The 22256-nt window shown below is 43.5% G+C and overlaps 1 protein-coding gene across 1 annotated transcript in view; it reads right to left on the reverse strand.

Moving 5' to 3' along the window:
* LOC140544184 (zinc finger protein 385C-like) overlaps positions 1 to 22256 on the reverse strand; it is a 125184-nt gene that overhangs the window by 68908 nt on the left and 34020 nt on the right. The window contains exon 2 of the mRNA XM_072667596.1: positions 11164 to 11427. Coding sequence (XP_072523697.1) covers positions 11164 to 11427 — 264 coding nt within the window. The remainder of the gene's footprint in view (positions 1 to 11163; positions 11428 to 22256) is intronic.

Consider the following 22256-nt stretch of genomic DNA (forward strand, 5'->3'; position numbering starts at 1 on the left):
CTTGAAAGCGATTCAATTAAGATTCAATCAAGAAAAAGATCTGATTCCTCATTTTTGCCCACTGCTGTTTCTCCTAAGCAATTTTAGGAGGAACATCTGTGACAAAGTAGATATTTAAATGAAGAGATCACGAATAAGCCTGAGACATTTGAGCAATAACCTGTTCCTCTGGGTACACATTTCTGCACATCTCCTACCGCTAAAGCAACAACAATGGCCAAGAAGAACAGCTTTTTCAGAACAGCCCATATTTTCCCAGCTGATGAGGAGTCACTGAGTAAAAAAATGTTCTATGGTGAGCTTGAGTGATAAGACCTCCAGTGTGTCTGAGGTAAATACTCGTTTGTAAGCAAACAGCGGAAATTCTTTTACCCTGCGTCTGCCCATTTCCAGCTCTTTTGAAAGGGGCGTGTGAATAGGCCAGTCTAAAGTTGATTCCTGAGTAAACGGAAGCAAGTCTCAAGTTGAGTCCTAAGTCCTAAAAGTCCCAAATAATTGAGTATGCCTTCCTGACTGAGTTTAACACTGTACGAAAACACTATGGCCAGGAGTCGCAAGGGTTGCCATCAGCAGCCGGAGTCTGAGTGAGCACAATCGGCCATGCTCTCTGGATGGGTAGACGGCTTTACCCCCTTCTACCTGTCCAGAGTCCTTACCCCCCTAGTGTCGGGAGCATTGCTAGTGCTTATGTTTGCAGCCTCAGTCCAAGAACACAAATATATCATGATAAAAATATATATATATATTGTGAAAATAACACTAAATAATAAAACAAAATGGTATTACACAGGTAAAACATATTTTTACATTAATTTCTTTTCATAGTTGGCACACTAATACTAGGTTAATGAATTCCCGCTGTTGGGCAAATGCCGATATGTGCTGCTTCGGTGGTCGATAAAGGCCTGGGTGCTTCAGTGTATTATACAATATCTCTCTCCATAAGGAATGATGAAGTCTTCTGGTGCTGAGGTGGCGGTATGGGGGTACCCAAATGAAAATCTGCTAAGGGTTCCATAAAGACGTGGACCGGCCCCGGCCCTAAAGAATGAGAGAGCTCACCTGGCTGTATTACACTCTTTGCAAAAACAGAGAACTGAAAAAGGTGTCTAACTTTATCAGTAGAGAAACCCTTTGCAGAACCAGTTTTTAAGTATTTAAGAGAACCACCATGGTTTTCCATGGTGAAGAACACTGTGATGGTTAAGGTAGAAGGCATCTGGTAAATTGTGCAGCAACAGATGGGATGCATTTAGCACCTTTAACAGAACCTGTATCGTTGGCGTTCCGGATAAAATGGCAGATGAGTGTGAGCACTTGTGCGTTCTTTCTGTAATTTTTGTACAACCCTGTATCCACCACAAAGCTTTTCCACTTCAGCATGATGTGTCGGACCGGGGGTGGCAGGAGAGTCCTTAACCTTTGACCTGAACCATTTTCCGCATGAAACGGTCACTCCACACTTGCAGATATGAGCACCATCCCTATTCTAAAGCTCCAGGAGTTACATCCAGCATACTGTCCTCTATTCTACTGCCGAGTCCACTTCAGACTGAAATACAGAACATTAATGCTTTCGAGCAGCATTAATGCCTATACCACAATCCCACTTACAAACATATGGATTAGCAGATGTAGCTGCAGGTGTAGTGATGCCGAGTTGGACTGAAAGACAGAGCAAGCAATCCTGGATGAACCGTTTACTAAATGTGGCTAAAAACAGGTGAAAACATGCTTTTAGCATGTGAGCTAATGCTAACCAGCTTCTCTCTCCTGATTCAGATTTGATTGTAATGGTCAGACTGACGGTTTAACATTTACTGAATGATGCCTATGGGGCGGCAGACCAGTCACGGTGCCCATGCTAACCCCTGTCCACCATCAAAAGCACCTGGAACGGGCACCTACGAGAGAGAACAGGCGGGAACAGTAAGAAAACACACTGCCGTACACTCATACACGTCATACACACACACTCTTCATCCTACAGGCATACAGCTGATGTAGCTGTGACGGCAAAGCTGGTTAATGTTTCCTCCCCCTTTTTGCCTAGTCTTCCTCGGTCATCTCTCAGAGCAAATTAACCTCATAATGATGCAATTTATCATTTCTATAACACACACACATACACACACACACACCAGTATGCATAACAGCATTTCATTATTTATATTCTATACACCTTTACATTAACAGCTTATTAAATCTTTCATTATATGCGTTTCATGCGTTGTATGATATTTTTTGTATTATAACATGAATTATTGAGGTCTTCCTCCATTACAAAGGCACATGTTGAGTAAGGGGTGCACACACACTCCTGCTTGTGTCCTGCGTGATAGTGTCCTTCCGTAAAGGACAACTAAATGACACACATTCCGCCAACACACCCCTCCCATTTGTCCCATCTGCACTAATTTCAGCAAGCAAGGGCACACCAACACCGACACTATTCCCTCCGTCAGTGCTTAGCTGGGTTAAGCCCAACTCAACCACCCACTACTTTACTCATGGCCACAGAATCCTTGTCTCTTGGCCCTTCGCCACTCCTTTAGGATAATACCTCTCACACTATAGCCGCCGTCTTCCATAAAACCCTCAAGACGTCTGGTGCAGCTTTATATACCCGATACACCACGGCATTGGGCCCTGGTGTTTAGCCTGTGGGGGTCAAGGGTGGGGAATAACAGGTCACCTACCGAGGAAATATCTTCTGGATGTATAAATATCTCGGATGAGTTCAGAAATCCATACATTCAGATATAGTAACTTAAGGATAAAGTCTGGGCACCCCTGGTCAAGCAGGTAGAAGATTATCTGCCAAATGACCGGCCTTAACTATAGTAACCCTACACCTAACCCAAGCATTAACCCCACTGACCCCAGTCATAACTATAACCTAAACCTAAACCCCTAATCTTAACCTTTGTAACTGTGTTTTAGTTTTTCCTTTAAAAACAGACTGTTTAGAAGTGAGGACCAAAAATGTCCAAATATGGGCTTATTTTCATGTTGTCCTATCATTATGGGGACAATTAGTTATCACAGAGAAAGTAGCACACGCACACTGAGTGGACAGCTCACAAACCCAACCAGTGACCATAAGAGTGGAGGCTGCTGTAGGGGGAAAACTCCTACAGAGTGGAGGGGAGAGAGACTGCCAAGAGGCCAATCGCTCTTACACACACTCACACACACACCAACACACACACACACAAACACACACACAATCCATTTCATCACATCTATTCAGTCTTCTGAACGGCCAGTTCCCTGGACATGGATTAAGCCTAGTCTTGCACTACAGAGCATTCTGAATGGAGATCTATACTAAGGGTGTGTATGCGGTTCCACATATTAGAACACATTCCAGATTTCTTTGAACTATTATTTTTCGGGGGCAGAGTGAGTCTGAAACTGAAATCAACACTCACACGACAACAAGCAACAATTATATGATCATGCAAAAATAATCAAATATAAAACCTGAAGCCTGTTTCTTGGTCCGGTCTTCTTGGATGGCAGTTTCTAAGTCCATGGCAATGTAATACTGGTGTCCGCCCAGCTTCATAAACTGGCATCCTGTGCTGTGGTGGTTCTTATGTTGATCTTGACCATCCGAACCAATTTCCAGTCCAGTTTCTGACAGTTTAGATCTACTTCCAGAGCTTGGAAAAGTGGCCACACCTCCCAAAAACTTGCTCTTACATTCATCATTACATACATCATTTGAGCTGATGATCTTGGAATCTGCAGCTGTTTAGAAACGTCTCTAAGAGACATTCCTGACTTGTGTAAATATATGATCATCTTTCTCAGATCTGTTTTGACTTGGACTTTCCCATTGTACTCCCCTTTTTATGTGTGCACAGAGAAGCTACCAGCTGTAGTCAATCATGATCACTAACAGAAAGTTGAAAGTCCTTGGCAAGTTAAGAGAAACTTGGCCAGGCTCTGGAAGAAGACCCAAACTGTCCCTCGGAGCTGAGAGTAAATAGTTATGGCTGGTCAGGAACAACCTACCACTTTCAGCACCACTAAAACTACTGTTAATTTAATATTAATATGTATATTTTGACCATGTCTATATCATTTTGGCCCCGTGTTGATTTCAGAAAATTTAGATTTTTACATTTTGTTCAATTTTAGAGTGGACATTGTTAGGGCTCGTTAGGACTATGGCTTGTTAACAGTCACTGACTTTGTCCAACTTTGTCCCAATAATCAGCAGCCATGGGATCCCATGAGAGGAAATTGTTTCGGCGGGTCAGCACCACTGAAACCACTGAAATTACTAATCTAAGTGGATGTATGTATATTTTGACCTTGTTCTATATCATTTTGGCCCTGTGTTGATGAAAAGTTGTGAACCAAATTCCTTTTCCGTTTTCTTTCTATTAAAGATGTATTCTGGGGGGAAACAAACATAACGAATCAACAGCCATGACATTCATGTCTATGATGAATGTATATAAACTTCTGCCCACAACTGTATAATCATTTAGTCTCCAACGACACTCAAATTTAGAGGACCACCTACTGACAGCTGGTCAGAGCAGCTGGACGTGTTAAACATATAACCACCGGCACTGCCAGACATTAACCAGCTTCATGAATAAACACTTTTAGCCATTCTTTTAGCTCTTCAGAAAGGATCTAGAGGGTAGAGACAGGTCAGAATGAGGCTAATGGAACATTATGCAGGTGTTATATGACTAAAGCTGGCATTTGAAAAATGTCGCTCTTCAAAAAACGAGAATTTCAGATCTCTGAACAATAAATGAATTAAAAGAAATGTTTAAATATGCACATATGCAGTAAAGATCACATTTCAGTGTGTTCCTGTGCCTTCAATAAATAGTCTGCTGAAAAATCGAATGAATATGATTCATCACTGAACCCAGATGCAGTCGGTCAGCCAAGGCGTGTTCCGTATCTGACATGTGCTTGCATGTATTTACAGGGATGAGATTGGTCACAGTCACATAGGTCCAGTGTTTGTTAGCAACATTAGTCTGGCATCTCCCACTGTAAACTGAGGAGGAAGACTTCGGACACCAAACAGGTCTTGGCTCATCGACTTTGTAACCCTAATGAAGCCCTGAATGCGGTCTGAGAGAAGTGTGTGGGCATGTGTTTTCAGAAATGGTATGGGTGACTCCAAGTGTTGGTGACAATGAGTGTGTTCACATGCTCTTACTAATCCGATAACTGCAGAACGTCAGATTTAGTCAGTAATTCAATCAGCACGTTTATAACTTGAGGAATCTCATGGCCTCAATATATTATCTTGTTTCCTCTATGTGTCATCTCGTGGCCTCTATATGTTATCTCATGGCCTCAATATATTATCTTGTTTCCTCTATATGTTATCTCATGGCCTCTATATATTATCTTGTTTCCTCTATGTGTTATCTCGTGGCCTCTATATGTTATCTCATGGCCTCTATATGTTATCTCATGGCCTTAATATATTATCTTGTTTCCTCTATATGTTATCTCATGGCCTCTATATGTTATCTTGTTTCCTCTATGTTATCTCATGGCCTCTATATATTATCTCATGGCCTCTATATGTTATCTTGTTTCCTCTATATGTTATCTCATGGCCTCAATATATTATCTTGTTTCCTCTATATGTTATCTCATGGCCTTAATATATTATCTCATAGCCTCTAAATGTTATCTTGTGCCCTCAATATGTTATCTTGTGCCCTCAATATATTATCTTGTTTCCTCTATGTTATCTCATGGCCTCTATATATTATCTCATGGCCTCTATATGTTATCTTGTTTCCTCTATATGTTATCTCATGGCCTCAATATATTATCTTGTTTCCTCTATATGTTATCTCATGGCCTTAATATATTATCTCATAGCCTCTAAATGTTATCTTGTGCCCTCAATATGTTATCTTGTGCCCTCAATATATTATCTTGTTTTCTCTATATGTTATCTCATGGCCTCTATATATTATCTTGTTTCCTCTATGTGTCATCTCGTGGCCTCTATATGTTATCTCATGGCCTCAATATATTATCTTGTTCCCTCTATATGTTATCTCATGGCCTCTATATATTATCTTGTTTCCTCTATATGTTATCTCATGGCCTCTATATGTTATCTCATGGCCTCAATATATTATCTTGTTTCCTCTATATGTTATCTCATGGCCTCAATATATTATCTTGTTTCCTCTATATGTTATCTCATGGCCTCAATATATTATCTCATAGCCTCTATATGTTATTTAATGGCCTCAATATATTATCTCATAGCCTCTATATGTTATCTCATGGCCTCTATATGTTATCTCATGGCCTCTATATGTTATCTCATGGCCTCTATATGTTATCATGTAGCCTCTAAATGTCATCTTATGGCCTCTATGTTATCTTGTGGCCTCTAAATTTTATCTTGTGGCCTCAATATATTATTTCATGGCTTCAACAGGTTATATGCAAGGTTTTTGCGGGATGAAATGATGAGTGATGAAATGTAAACGATGTATGATGGCTGTTCAAACTCTGCTTTAGTTTAAAAAAAAAAAAAAGTTATGAAGGGGACATCACTGCAGTTGTGAATTTTGTTATGCGGTGTGAATCCCTGTGGCCATGCAGTTTATGCTAGTTTTGCATTAAAAATGCAAAAAAACCAAAAAAAACAAAAACAAAATAAAAGTAAACCGCTTAAAGACATCGCAGCAAAACAAAAGGACCGTGATTATTCCACAGTGCATTTACATACTGCACTACGCCCATATGCTGAATTCAACACAAATACTCAGCTTTCCCCCTCATTACTATTTACCCCTGCGGTGCGGTGTGTTTCTCCTTTGAAGCAGCCGGATGTCTTATTAAACCCCATTCTTTTTTACATACAGTTCATTACAGAGAATCAAAGAGCTTCCCTGGTCTCTCCCTCTTTCTCTGTCTCTCTCTCTCTCTGTATATGCTTTAGCTAGTCATTACTTAACCCTGGACTTTAGGGATGCTCCAAACTAAATGTTCAGTGCTCTGGTGTAACGTTGCCTTTGGCCTCTTTAGGGATGGTGATTTGTAAAGCAGCACAGAAGATCCATAACAATTCTTGCTTTGCATGTTTTGCATAAGCAGTCCATTAAGAGGCTGTATTACTTCTGTGCTTTTACTGATTACTGTAGGAAAGTTAGCCAGCTGCACCTCGGGGCTGCCAACCATGCTGGCTATGTACACTTCTTTGCCATTACTTCAGCGTGCAGCAGTGTGCCCTCACAGTGCTCTTCACATACAATAATAATTATGTTTTTATTACAGCTGATGAGTTAGCCGGCACGGTAACTGTACCGAAATGGAGGATTTTCTTCATTAAGAGGCCACAAGAAAATATAGTGATGTTACTATATTATCTTGCCTCAGTACATTTGGTTAGATTATGCTGTGGTGTCAATATATTATCTTATAGCCTCAAAATATTATCTTGTGGCCTCAATGTACTGTGTAGCCCCTAAATGTCATTATGTGACCTCTGTATAATCATGTGGTTTTAATATATTAGTATAGTAGCCTTAAAATATGATCTTGTGGCATTAATATAATACATTGAGGCCTCAAAATATTATCTTGTGGCCTCAATGTACTGTGTAGCCCCTAAATGTCATTATGTGACCTCTGTATAATCATGTGGTTTTAATATATTAGTATAGTAGCCTTAAAATATGATCTTGTGGCATTAATATAATACATTGAGGCCTCAATATATTATCTTGTGGCCTCTATATGTTATTTTGTGGCCTCTTTGTGTTTTATTGTGGCTTGGATATGTTTTCTCATGGCCACAGAATATTATCTTGTGGCCTCTACTTCTTATCTCATGGCCTCAATATAATTATCTTGTGACCTCAATATATTACCTTCTGGCCTTAAAATATTATCTTGTGGCCTTAACATAATACCTTGAGGCCTTAAAATATTATCTTGTGGCCTCGATATGTTATCTTGTGGCCTCGATATGTTTTATTGTGGCTTGGAAATATTTTTTCATTGTCTCTATATGTTTTCTCATGGCCACAAAATATTATCTTGTGGCCTCTACTTCTTATCTCATGGCCTCAATATAATTATCTTGTGACCTCAATATATTACCTTCTGGCATTAAAATATTATCTTGAGGCATTATCCATTTTATATATATTTTATATTTTATATATATATATAACATTATTACCATTTTTTAGATCAAAAATTAAGTTATGCTAAAAATGAATATCCAGACAAAACTGATTGTAAAGTGAGAGATAGTGAAAGAGTGAGGTAGTGAGAGAGACACAGAGAGTGATTGAGAGTGTGTGAGAGAGAGAGAGAGAGAAAGAGAGAGAGAGGGACACTTGTCCCTGCACTGTTATCACACACACACACACACACATACAAACACACAAACAGTCAGTTGTGTGTATAATCATCAGAAAGCAGACAGATCAGCTGGAGAAGGACATCACACTGCTCTAAAGCACCTCGGGTTATTTCAGCATTAGGGGGCAGCCAGCATGCCAAAATGATGGGTATTATGTGAATTATGGGTAGAAATTGTCCTTTTTCACAGCAGTAAAATGATGGCAAGTGAAATCACCCCTGATAGATCATTTTACTTACACAAGCAAGGCTTCAAAGAATCAAACCCATCCACTAACTATATAAAATCACTCAAAAAGAAATATTATGAAAAAAGCTGAATAATCATAAAATGTTCTTCTCAAATAATAAGAAACATCAGACTGCTTTTAAGTTGATAAGATGTCACTGGAGCTCAACATGCTTGGAGGTTGGGTTTTGGGCTCTAGTTTTTGTTATATGTTATTTCTGATGTATTAAACTACTGTATGTACATTTCACACATTCTCTCTCAGATGTTCCTTGCTTGTCCTTCTTATGAGAAACGATTAGTACCTGCCTTCCTTTGTCTGGTCTTGTGCACATTCGTGTGTTCCCGTCGTCAATCCTTCCCTCCCTTCCTCCCTCTCACCCTCCCTTCCTTTTTCCCACCCTCCCTTCCTTTTTCCCACCCTTCCTTCCTTCCTCCCTCCCTCCCATCCTTCCTTCCTTCCTCCCTCCCTTTCTTCCCTCCTTCCTTTCTTCCTCCCCAACTTCCTTCCTAGTTTTAGTGCTTCCTTTCTTCCTTCCTTCCCTTCCTTTCTTCCTTCCTCCCTCCTACCCTTCCTTCCTCCCTTTCTCCCTTCCTTTCTTCCTTCTTCCCTCCCTCCCTTCCTCCCTTCCTTTCTTCCTTCCTCCCTCCCTTTCTTCCCTCCTCCCTCCCTCCCACCCTTCCTTCCTCCCTTTCTTCCCTCCTCCCTCCCTCCCACCCTTCCTTCCTTCCTCCCTTTCTTCCCTCCTTCCTTCCTTCCTCCCTAACTTCCTTCCTAGTTTTAGTGCTTCCTTTCTTCCTTCCTTTCTTCCTTCCTTCCCTTCCTTTCTTCCTTCCTTCCTTTCTTCCTTCCTCCCTCCTACCCTTCCTTCCTCCCTTTCTTTCTTCCTTCCTCCCTCCCACCCTTCCTTCCTTCCTTTCTTCCCTCCTCCCTCCCTCCCACCCTTCCTTCCTTCCTCCCTTTCTTCCCTCCTTCCTTCCTTCCTCCCTAACTTCCTTCCTAGTTTTAGTGCTTCCTTTCTTCCTTCCTTTCTTCCTTCCCTCCCTTTCTCCCTTCCTTTCTTCCTTCCTCCCTCCCACCCTTCCTTCCTCCCTTTCTTCCTTCCTCCCTCCCTCCCTTCCTTCCTTCCTTTCTTCCCTCCTCCCTCCCTCCCACCCTTCCTTCCTTCCTCCCTTTCTTCCCTCCTTCCTTCCTTCCTCCCTAACTTCCTTCCTAGTTTTAGTGCTTCCTTTCTTCCTTCCTTTCTTCCTTCCCTCCCTTTCTCCCTTCCTTTCTTCCTTCCTCCCTCCCACCCTTCCTTCCTCCCTTTCTTCCTTCCTCCCTCCCTCCCTTTCTTCCCTCCTTCCTTCCTTCCTCCCTAACTTCCTTCCTAGTTTTAGTGCTTCCTTTCTTCCTTCCTCCCTCCCTCCCACCCTTCCTTCCTTCCTCCCTCCCACCCTTTCTTCCTCCCTTTCTCCCTTCCTTCCTTCCTTTCTTCCCTCCTTCCTTCCTTCCTCCCTAACTTCCTTCCTAGTTTTAGTGCTTCCTTTCTTCCTTCCCACCCTTCCTTCCTCCCTTTCTCCCTTCCTTCCTTCCTTCCTCCCTCCCACCCTTCCTCCCTCCGTGTTTGTAGATGTTTGTAGTCCGTTTGCCCTGGTTGGATTTCTTTTGAATGAAACTCCTGCGTGTTCGTCCGCCTCCGCGCTCCACCATTCTGTGACATGGCTACAATCCCGTGCCCATGCAGACCTCTAAAGCTAGCGTAAATCTGCCTGCTAACAGTCTGAAGACTGAGTTGTGAGTGTGGTCTTCCACAGGCCTTAAGTAAAACCAGACAGCCCTCCAGATGATCAGAATAGTGTGTCACCTCTCTTAGTTTAATCATTCTCAACTCAAAAGGATGTGGCCCTTAGAGAGAACAACCAGAAGCTGCAAAACAAGTCAAATTTAAAATGACGGTTAATGAAACTAACCAAAAACAACTACAACCAGTAACACAGCGACCAACCGCAAGTGAGACGAGTGACCAGAAATGTGTAACAAAAGAACTGGCTAAGGCTGTATCAAGGCTGCATCACCAAAACACAAGTAAACCAGCCAAAACTGTATGAGCAGAAACTAATGCATGAGGTGGAGAGCAAAGAGCATCTCTGGTTGGCCTAAAATAACAGAACATATGTAGTAACACACACACGACTTGTTCAGGACATTAAACTAGATAACACACTTTTTTTGGTATAATTGTGATAATGCACTACCGTCTCATGGGATAGTCTCTCTCTCTCTCTCTCTCCCTCTCTCTCATGAATTATTGTGTGAATATAATATAATATGAGAAACAACACTAAGCAAAAAGGGTTCTTGGTTACAGAACCGTCTACAGTAGCTGCCCTTGTATTTGAAGAAGGTAAACATATTGGAGGGTAAATATCCCCCCCCCTTCCAGTGTTGGGAGCATTGCATGTTTTTGGGGGGGGGGGTTAGAGAGAAAATGGGTAAAGACATAATAAAAGCACAAAGGAAGAGAGAACTTCAGCTGAAAAGACACCCATGTCCTGCTCACCTGTGTTGTTACTGGCTGTCCGGTTACTTTTGGCCTGAGTGGCCTGCCGTAACCTGCGCTGGTGTGTTTTCCCGTTGTAGTGGATCTGCGCCTGAGCACTGGAGTTTAGCTGGATGTTGCACACCTCACACAGCGTCAGGGTCCGCTGCTTGCGCTCGCGCTTTGGCCGGGGGTCCCCATCGTCATGCCGATGAGCCACACACGGCTCAGAGCCTGCTGCTGGTTCGCTCTCTGGAGACACTGGGCTGGATGGCCGCTTCATACCTACATAGACAGAAGTCGGAGAGCGTGAGTGAGGCAGTTTGTTAAAGAATAAAGCGCTCATTGCTAGTTCATTTCTACACACGTCTACAATAGATTGTATGCAGTATATGAATAGAATAGAATATTTATAATTATTTCGATAATAATTTGCTGATTTTTTTTTTCTTCCACTAAGCACCAAGGCAAATTGGAAACCGTTCCTGACAGGACCACAAGAGGGCAGCAGATGGTCACTTGTTTGAGAGAGGGGGACTGATTGAGAGGGAAAAGGTGAAAAGAGAAGAATAAAGATACACAGAGGGAAAGAGAGACAGGGCTTCTACTGGACGCCTATCCCATCCAGTGTAGCTGTGTTCACTGAGCGGAGCTCTCATCCAGCACACTGTCAAATAAATCACACCGGATTGAGGGGCGAACGCCAATACTGCAGATTGTCCTTCCAGGTGTCAATCACAGGTTTACTGCCAGCTCCTTTTGCTGTTACACCACTGACCCCTAGCAAAACTTTAAATACAGTGTCTTACCCATGCATTGACCCCTGCTGTGGAAGATGGTATAGAGAGGGGACACCACTGGCTCCCGAGTGGTACAGCTGTCTAAGTGCTGGCTCTGTTATTGGGAGAACGCTGGTTCAATGCCGACTAATGCTGCAGCGATCCTATTACTCTGCGTGATGCTGATGTTAGCTGTTAGCTGATGTGGGTAAGATGTCCCTCCCTCACCCTACATCACTCTGTGATGCTAGTAAGTGTAGGACGTCCCTCCCTCACCCTACATCACTCTGTAATGCTAGTAAGTGTAGGATGTCCCTCCCTCACCCTAAATCACTCTGTAATGCTAGTAAGTGTAGGACGTCCCTCCCTCACCCTAAATCACTCTGTAATGCTAGTAAGTGTAGGACGTCCCTCCCTCACCCTAAATCACTCTGTAATGCTAGTAAGTGTAGGACGTCCCTCCCTCACCCTAAATCACTCTGTAATGCTAGTAAGTGTAGGACGTCCCTCCCTCACCCTAAATCACTCTGTAATGCTAGTAAGTGTAGGACGTCCCTCCTTCACCCTAAATCACTCCGTAATGCTAGTAAGTGTAGGACGTCCCTCCTTCACCCTAAATCACTCCGTAATGCTAGTAAGTGTAGGACGTCCCTCCTTCACCCTACATCACTCCGTAATGCTAGTAAGTGTAGGACGTCCCTCCTTCACCCTACATCACTCGGTAACGCTAGTAAGTGTAGGACGTCCCTCCTTCACCCTACATCACTCTATAATGCTAGTAAGTGTAGGACGTCCCTCCCTCACCCTACATCACTCTATAATGCTAGTAAGTGTAGGACGTCCCTCCCTCACCCTACATCACTCTGTAATGCTAGTAAGTGTAGGACGTCCCTCCCTCACCCTACATCACTCTGTAATGCTAGTAAGTGTAGGACGTCCCTCCCTCACCCTACATCACTCTGTAATGCTAGTAAGTGTAGGACGTCCCTCCCTCACCCTACATCACTCTGTAATGCTAGTAAGTGTAGGACGTCCCTCCCTCACCCTACATCACTCTGTAATGCTAGTAAGTGTAGGACGTCCCTCCCTCACCCTACATCACTCTGTAATGCTAGTAAGTGTAGGACGTCCCTCCCTCACCCTACATCACTCTGTAATGCTAGTAAGTGTAGGACGTCCCTCCCTCACCCTACATCACTCTGTAATGCTAGTAAGTGTAGGACGTCCCTCCCTCACCCTACATCACTCCGTAATGCTAGTAAGTGTAGGACGTCCCTCCCTCACCCTACATCACTCCGTAATGCTAGTAAGTGTAGGACGTCCCTCCCTCACCCTACATCACTCCGTAATGCTAGTAAGTGTAGGACGTCCCTCCCTCACCCTACATCACTCCGTAATGCTAGTAAGTGTAGGACGTCCCTCCCTCACCCTACATCACTCCGTGATGCTAGTAAGTGTAGGACGTCCCTCCCTCACCCTACATCACTCCGTAATGCTAGTAAGTGTAGGACGTCCCTCCCTCACCCTACATCACTCCGTAATGCTAGTAAGTGTAGGACGTCCCTCCCTCACCCTACATCACTCCGTGATGCTAGTAAGTGTAGGACGTCCCTCCCTCACCCTACATCACTCCGTAATGCTAGTAAGTGTAGGACGTCCCTCCCTCACCCTACATCACTCCGTAATGCTAGTAAGTGTAGGACGTCCCTCCCTCACCCTACATCACTCCGTAATGCTAGTAAGTGTAGGACGTCCCTCCCTCACCCTACATCACTCCGTAATGCTAGTAAGTGTAGGACGTCCCTCCCTCACCCTACATCACTCCGTAATGCTAGTAAGTGTAGGACGTCCCTCCCTCACCCTACATCACTCTGTAATGCTAGTAAGTGTAGGACGTCCCTCCCTCACCCTACATCACTCTGTAATGCTAGTAAGTGTAGGACGTCCCTCCCTCACCCTACATCACTCTGTAATGCTAGTAAGTGTAGGATGTCCCTCCCTCACCCTACATCACTCTGTGATACTAGTAAGTGTAGGACGTCCCTGCTTCACCCTACATCACTCTGTAATGCTAGTAAGTGTAGGGCGTCCCTCCCTCACCCTACATCACTCTGTGATACTAGTAAGTGTAGGACGTCCCTCCCTCACCCTACATCACTCTATAATGCTAGTAAGTGTAGGACGTCCCTCCCTCACCCTACATCACTCTGTAATGCTAGTAAGTGTAGGACGTCCCTCCCTCACCCTAAATCACTCTGTAATGCTAGTAAGTGTAGGACGTCCCTCCCTCACCCTAAATCACTCTGTAATGCTAGTAAGTGTAGGACGTCCCTCCCTCACCCTACATCACTCTGTAATGCTAGTAAGTGTAGGACGTCCCTCCCTCACCCTACATCACTCTGTAATGCTAGTAAGTGTAGGACGTCCCTCCCTCACCCTACATCACTCTGTAATGCTAGTAAGTGTAGGACGTCCCTCCCTCACCCTACATCACTCTGTAATGCTAGTAAGTGTAGGACGTCCCTCCTTCACCCTACATCACTCAGCGTTGGCCGTCTGACAGCTGACATAAGTCGGTTGTTAACACTCTCCAAGCGCAATCAGCTGTCCAATGTCCACTAAAGCCCAAACTACAAATATCAGGCATTTACAATCCAGGCTAACCTGTGGACACTAACTGTGTGTGTGTGTGTGTGTGTGTGTGTGTGTGTGTGTGTGTGTTCTGGAGGAAATATGACTTCAATTTGTCATTCATAAAAAGTTTGTCAAGTACTGATGGGATGACACACACACACCAATACACAGCTCCCAGTGCTGGCCCTGTATTGCTGGCCTGTCTTCTGCTCTTTCAAACACTGTGGCAACTCAGCTCCAATCCAGCACACACACACACACACACACACACACACACACACACACACACACACACACCTGCATGTAACAGCGCTTTTAGACAGCGGAAGCAGCAGCACACACTGGCTCACAAACATACCAGCTGTGACTCCCAGAGTGTGTACCAACCATACTACACACACACACACACACACACACTGCTGGGAGCTTTTTATGTGAAGTCATCAATCTGAAATGAGGTTTGTGCTGAAAGGTCCCACATGGTCCATTTACAGCCCCCTGTGTGTGTGTTTGGGAGTGTGTGCCTGGGTCTCTGTTTGTCTATAAGTGGTTTCAGAGGCGTCAGTAACCAACACTGTAAATCAATCAAATTCCTTGAAAATGACGGAAGAACTTTCTTAGGAAGGAAACGTCTTCCGTAGACAGCTGAGCCACCAGCACGTTCACCCAGTCTCAGTCTGATTTACTCCTTTGTGAAGATAAGCTCATTTTCGGGGAGGGGGGTGCTGATTTTGTGTACTGTATATGAGCACTGTGGAAGTCAACCCTGAAAAATAGAAAATAGCTGATTTTTGGGATAACAAACATTTAACAAATCTGTTATCCTGAGAAATCAACCTGGAACCTCAAGATCACAACTTTCCAAATTGATTTTTTGAGGTAAAGTTTTTTATCTCAATTTTTTTTTTATCTCGAGAAAACGTAATAAGTTGTCTTGAGATCACAAATGATATTAATTAAACAATATTAATTTGAGAACACGCACAAATAAACAATACATGTCCAAACGTTTGAGGACACCCCTTCAAAAAAATATACATATAATACATATAATATACTATAACATATACATAGCGTGAATGCATTAGCACAACAGTGTACACACCCTGTAGATAAGGATTGCCAATAGAATAGGACTCTCTGGAGTAGATAAACATCATGAACCTATTGGCACCATGCTGCCTAATGCCAGGCGTGGGCTAGAGGGGTATAAAGCCCCCCAGCAGCAGCATTGAGCTGTGGAGCAGTGGAAATGGCTTCTCTGGAATTTTATGGTGCTCAAGACAAATATCGCAGTTCACAGCAATATCGCAGTGGCAAGCAGTTCACTTGCCACTCTCTGGGGATCACTGTAGCTCGTTAGCTTAGCTGAACACGTAGTTTACTCTACTGAGGACAGAATATGTATTATTAGTCACTTGGACACAGGAATATAAGGTCATGCAGTATTACATGATGGCGGAGTGGGTGGTTTGTTTGAGAGGTGGGAGGGACCGTAGAAGCAGACGCTTTTTGTGCTTTGTGGAAGGTTAATATGTCAGAGCCGCCACATTTCACAGTTTCGCAGATGATCAATATAATGATGAGTAAAGTAGCTGTGAACTGGCACTAAAAATAAAAAGACATGTTTGTTTACTTGGATTCGTTGAGTCTTGCTTTACATGCTGAAATGTAAACAGCACTAAACAGCACCCTGCTAATATAGGGTAATACAGTACAACCGCACGCTGTTAGGCTACGTCTCCGGTGCAGTACTAGGTTAGGACACGGGACAATAGTGCAAGTGCAAAGGCCAGAGTGCACAGACAATAAGTACATTCCAATAAATACCAGACCACTCTGGTGTTGTAAACAGCATCACATATGTGGATTGGTGCTCATGTAGGAGCCTGTGTGTGTGTCCAGGTTGTTGATTTTGCTGGTGAGGCCAGTTAACCAGCACACGAGAAGAAACTGGTGGGTCTGGCTCCGATGTTCCTGTACCTCTTTCCGGATGGCAGGGATGAATAGAGTTAGAGGAGATAACGATGGCTTTCCTCTGACATCTCTGCTTGTAGAGGTCCTGTATGGGTGGGAGGGCAGCTGCAGTGATGTCCACGCAGTTTTTACCACCCTCTGCAGCCGGTCAGGATGCTCTCCACAATACTGATTTGTAAAGCCTGCTGTTATTATGACCTACACCGCTAGTAGGGATCAGAGGTCATGCGACCGCTGCGTTAACTAATCGACTAATTTTGCTAAACCTCTTAAGCCGAGTTACTCCTTGAAAAAGGCCAGCTGTTACGGCTAAAACGTGACTGCCAGAGCTATCTGTACATGGTGAAACTTTCACACGACCAGCAATTAAGATGAGGCATTTCACAGTGTGCACTGTGAGAATACTAAGAGACTTAATGGTATAGAGGCCTTTCAGATATCCGTTACTGGTGTCAACTTAGACACCCACATTAGTGCCACATGGTCACACACAACCACAAGCAACACCTTAGCCACTGTTGTCAGCAGCTACTAAATAACCCTAATGGAGAAGATGCCAGAAATAGAAAGCTGAGGTGCTGCAGAATCTGAGCTAAACAGTATGGAGGCTCTACTACTGGGGGTCAAGACTGGAGGAAAGGATAAAGGAGAGTGTGGTTGGTTTGCACAGAGCTAATGCTTGAGTGTTTGCCTTCTGGGACCAAAAGCCCTCCATCACTCAGTGTGATGCTAGCCAGAAGAGCTGGGCAATATGATGATATTTCATCGTATCGTGATATATCGTATCGTGTGATACACAATATGCTCTCCTTGCTGGCGAGCCCCGATAGAGGATAGGAATCGTCAGTGAGATTGGGGGATAAAATCACCAATATCCCCAAGAAAACCCAGAAACAGAACCGGGGTGTGAATGGACTGAGGTCTGAACTTTCCTCCTGCCAGTGTAAGACCTTTGTGATACTGGGTCTTGTTCTTGGGTTGGCCGGCTTGCTGAAAGTTTGATGTTTTACCACTTTGAGCTCCACAGTGCAGCTCTGCATGGGAATTCACAGGCTCTCCAGCTGGTTCTCGCATTAGCAAGAAATGCCTGGAAAGGCTAATGAAGCATCCTGCCCCACCTTCAATTGGTATCAGCGATTGGCCACTCAAGCTGAAAGACGATCGCCCCCCAAAAACACTGGTCGTTGTCCTGGGACACTAAAATACAGATTTTGCATGTAATAATTTAATAAACTGAAAGCGAAACCATTGCTACATTTTCTGCATTATGTTTTTTTTAGGCTCCAAAGGATTTCCTCACCTCTACTTTACTATTTATAACCATAGCCATAACCGTCATGATGTGCTCATTTAACAATAATCACTACTAATAATGAAAACATTGAAAACAATAAGAAAAAACAATCAAATCCCAGTCACATTCCATTCCCACCCACACCCTCCACTCCACTCCACGCCTCCCCCGACCCCCTTGCCCATTCAGCCTTGATGACTATATTAAAATACATTAGGCCTTTAGTGTCTGTAGTGCTGCTTCCAGCTGTTCTCCTCATCTGTCATCACCCAGGATGAACCCGGGCACTGAGCTGGGGAGATTAGGGTGCCACCAGGGGCCACTGGAGGGGAGGGGAGTCTGTTTTACCGACTCCCGCTGGAGAGATTAGAAATCAGCACCTAAGACTTTAAAACCCGGAGGGAGAATTTACTCTGCTTAATGTCCACTTCAGTATAAACTCCACTCTGATATTCCACACATTCCCTTCTTCCCTTCCTATGTTCCAAAGCTACTATCCTGTAGGTGTTCCAACATGTGCCACAGTGCGTTGGCGAATTATTCGAACCCCGTAAAAGTCATCAGAACTGTCTGGGTCAGATATTACCCAGCTGCTCGTGTAATCATTAGGCTGTTATCTGATAGAACCACCTTCAACTGGGCCTTCTCCTGGGTTTCTAACAGCTTCTTACACACTAAATTGGGAGTCTCAGCGATCTTCTAGGCCAACATGCCTCAGGATGTTTAGGTTGGTCGAGGGACACGTGGACCACAACTTCTTGAATGGACTGAGGTCTGAACTTTCCTCCTGCCAGTGTAAGACCTCTGTGATACTGGGTCTTGTTCTTGCGTTGATCTTCTTGCTGAAAGTTTGATGTTTTCTTCCAAGCTTCAGTTTTTTTCAGCAGTCTTGGAGTATTTCCCTGTATTTCTCGCCATCCAGCCAAACCAACAAATCTTCATTTTGGGATGATGTTTGTTGAGGAATTGTCTGCTGAATTTTTGTACCCAACCTGTCCTGTCATGTTTTATACTCTAAGAAAGGGATCCTCATAAGGGCAATGGTTGCATATAGAACCACATAAATATTTATATATAGAGAAGGAAGCTGTACTTCCTTTCTTAGAATCCACAGCTCTGACTCTGAGATTTGTGCTATACCAGATCCATGTTGGGACCCAAACAGGCAGCGGGCATGAATTCATTATCATGCCGATTTGGATGGCAAACCCACTGAGAAGAACCAAGACTCAAAAGGGGAACCCATCCTCAAGTATGGATTCAAGTTTACAAGATCAATAACATAGAAGCCCGGAGACGGAGCAGATGGATTATATATATATGGAATGAATATTAGTCAGTCATTGCTCGGTGCCGCAGGTTTACCAAGCCGTGTTCCAACGGTCCACTACTTACGCCCAAGCTTAGGGACAAGAGGTTGCAGAAATAGAAGGGGCTTAGTGAAGGGGCAGCTGTTCTTAAAGCACGGATGTGCCCTAAAGACCAGAGAAAGTCAGTATGTATAGATGAAAAGGACAGTATACATTATATGTAGGAGCAGACAGGTGAAAGGATGACGGGAAGAAATAAATAAAGGCCCATCCCGTTCACTGCGAAAGCTTAACCAGGATCTGCTCCAAAATAGCATACGTATGGAGCTTCTGTGGTATCGTGTGCCAGCATGTGTTCGCAGCTCATTGATCCTGCCAGCGATTTACAGCACAATGTGCCGAGTGTTTACTGGCCAATAAATGCCTATTTAAAACCAGCCAAAGAAAAGTGTCTGCTCCCTCGCTGCTTTTAAGGGAAAAGGCTTTTCCCAGAAAGTGCATCTGATTCGGATATCTTTCTGGAAACTCTCTGCCAAGGAGCTAAAACCAGTCTCGGTGACACCAAGGCATGTGCGACGCAGTTAGCGTTGGCAGATGTCTCTTAGCTCTTAGGATGGCTTTACATGCTGAAACCTCTACATATGTTTATCAAAAAAATTAATTTCCCATAAAGTGGCAGTACAGTGGCATCTGTCAAGAGTAGGACAAATTAGGCAGCAAGTTAACAGTCCGTTCTCGAAAGTAAGTATTATGGGACATTCCCAGTATGCAGTGAAACTTAAAGGCCCCACTTCACAACTTCTAGGACCTAGCAGATCTGTTGCCAACACCTTTGTGCCAATGGAAACCGATGCCAGCGTTGGCTAGTACTGCTATGAGTGATAATGGAGAGGGAGGGCAATACCTACCCATCTAAACAGAACCAATTATGCCATGTTGGACTAAAAAAATGCCTTAAAGTACATGCTTCTGGTGGCATGTTTGATTATATACTCATCAGATATCCACAATGTGCATGTTCTGAGGAAAGGCTAGCTTACACACATTCGAAACATGACCACTGCACCACAGGTTATTAATTTACACTGTAAAAATACTCTTGTCTTCTGAGAAGACGTCACACTGCTGCAAGCTGAGCTTTCTTAAGCTGTCTAATTGAATTCAGTAACCCTTAACTGATCCCAGCATCCTTACTCTGAGACGGTTGATCAATATGGGCCAATGTTTCTATTTCTAGAGCCTTAATGAGGTAGTGCAAATAGACCACAGCAACGAAACAAGGGTCAGAAAAGGAGCAGGCCTTTCCTCTGTCCCTACAACAAAATTCAGTGTTCGAAGTTTTTTAAAGGAACAGCTTAACAAGCCTGATGAATTTAACCAGCAAGTTGACTGGCTATTTTTGTTTAAGGGCGGGACTTTAAGCCTAAATCGATGTCACATTGAGTGTTATGACAACAGTTTATATTTCAACCCGTTACTGGTCTCCTTATTTATAACGTCTCTGGGTTGACTTTGACTTGACGATTTCTCCGTTGTTCACTCTATTAGTTCTCACGCCTCACACTAACAGAACTCCGCTCTCCACTCATACACCAGATACATGCAGATGTGTGGCCTCTATACCGATTTTATCCACACACTCCGTTCACGTAACAGACAGTTGCTCAGTCTGTGTGTTTTCACTGCAGCTCTGCGTCCAGATTGAAAGAATTATTACTTTAAGAAGTAACAGCAGCAGTAAAACTGTATTCTACACGGTTATAGTTAAACTTTGGCTATTAATCTGCAGTACACGTGCATTCTGAACCATTCCTAGTTAGTGCAGAAGGCTGCATGATGGCTTCACCAACTTATCGACTATTAAATACGTTGCCTAATTTGGTAGTCGATTTTTGTTAACCAAGTCGTTTAGTCGCTGAACCTCTACTGGCTTAAAAAAAGATTTTTACAGGTGGAACACATGCCAACACAGGTGTTTTAAGTACAGACCATGCGGAGTGCCCAAACTTTTCCTTTTACAAAAAAGTAATCATACTTAAGTTATATAAAAATATATGTCTCATCTTTAACTATATGCCCTTTGGGAATCAGCTTATCCTTTACACGCTTAGTTATTCACAATAACAGGAATCTCGAGCAGGGGTGCCCACTGTAATTACCATATAATGGTTAACTGGTCAGGTCTCTAATACTTAAAGGTGACAAATCGGAAATTTTAAACATCGACACTACAGTCCTGCCGGGCGTGCCCATACAGCTAATGCAAGATGGCAGTCCGAAACGTTTAGGTGAAAGCAACCGTCCAAATATTCCTCCACCGCGAAACCTCCTATCTATAAATCAGTTTAATACATCAAATTGTCCAACAACAATGATGCTAACAGGATCAAAGGTTAAAGAGGGTTAAAGGGGGGGAGAAGCAGGTGGGGGGGGGGGGGTCATGGCTGAACACGAAGCATTTGTTTTGGTCTGAGATCTGAGATGCTGGTGCTCTAGTGCGACATCTAGTGTCAGAAAGGATCGCTTAGTGCTCCTTTAATCATTTAGCCAGTTTGGCTTAATGGTTTGATTGCCAATCAAATGAGCACAGAGAATACTGCCACCTGTGCCAAAGCAACTGATCTGATCGGGGTCCATCAAATCAATGGCCTGACAAATGAACAAACTGGCAGCCTTCATCTGGACATGTTTGGCCATTTTACCTTTCTTTCTCCTGGAGAGCAGATCGTTTGGACTGTAGCCACTGGTCTAGCTGGACCAACAGCACATATGAAGAACATTAAAAACAGAAAAGTCAGATTGAGTGTTAAAAACCAAGTGTTTCCAGCACTTACACTAAAAAAAAAAAAAACATCCCTGTTCATCAGTCTGACCTATTCATTCGTATGGTATTATTTGTTCGTAAAGGAAAATGACCTTTCAGCTACTCAAAGAGGGGATCAGTGAGTCTGTTACTTTTGGATAGGAGTGGCTTCTCTGATATCTCACACATCCACATCCACACACGAACCCCCACAGAGTAAATATAACTGACCTGGAGTCAATGACACACGTTTACTGGAGGGATCAACCAATTAATTTCATATAATTAGGGATGAAAGAGGCTGTCTGTGTAACCAG

Source organism: Salminus brasiliensis, chromosome 22 (genome assembly GCF_030463535.1).
Source record: "Salminus brasiliensis chromosome 22, fSalBra1.hap2, whole genome shotgun sequence".
Classification (NCBI taxonomy): domain Eukaryota; kingdom Metazoa; phylum Chordata; class Actinopteri; order Characiformes; family Bryconidae; genus Salminus; species Salminus brasiliensis.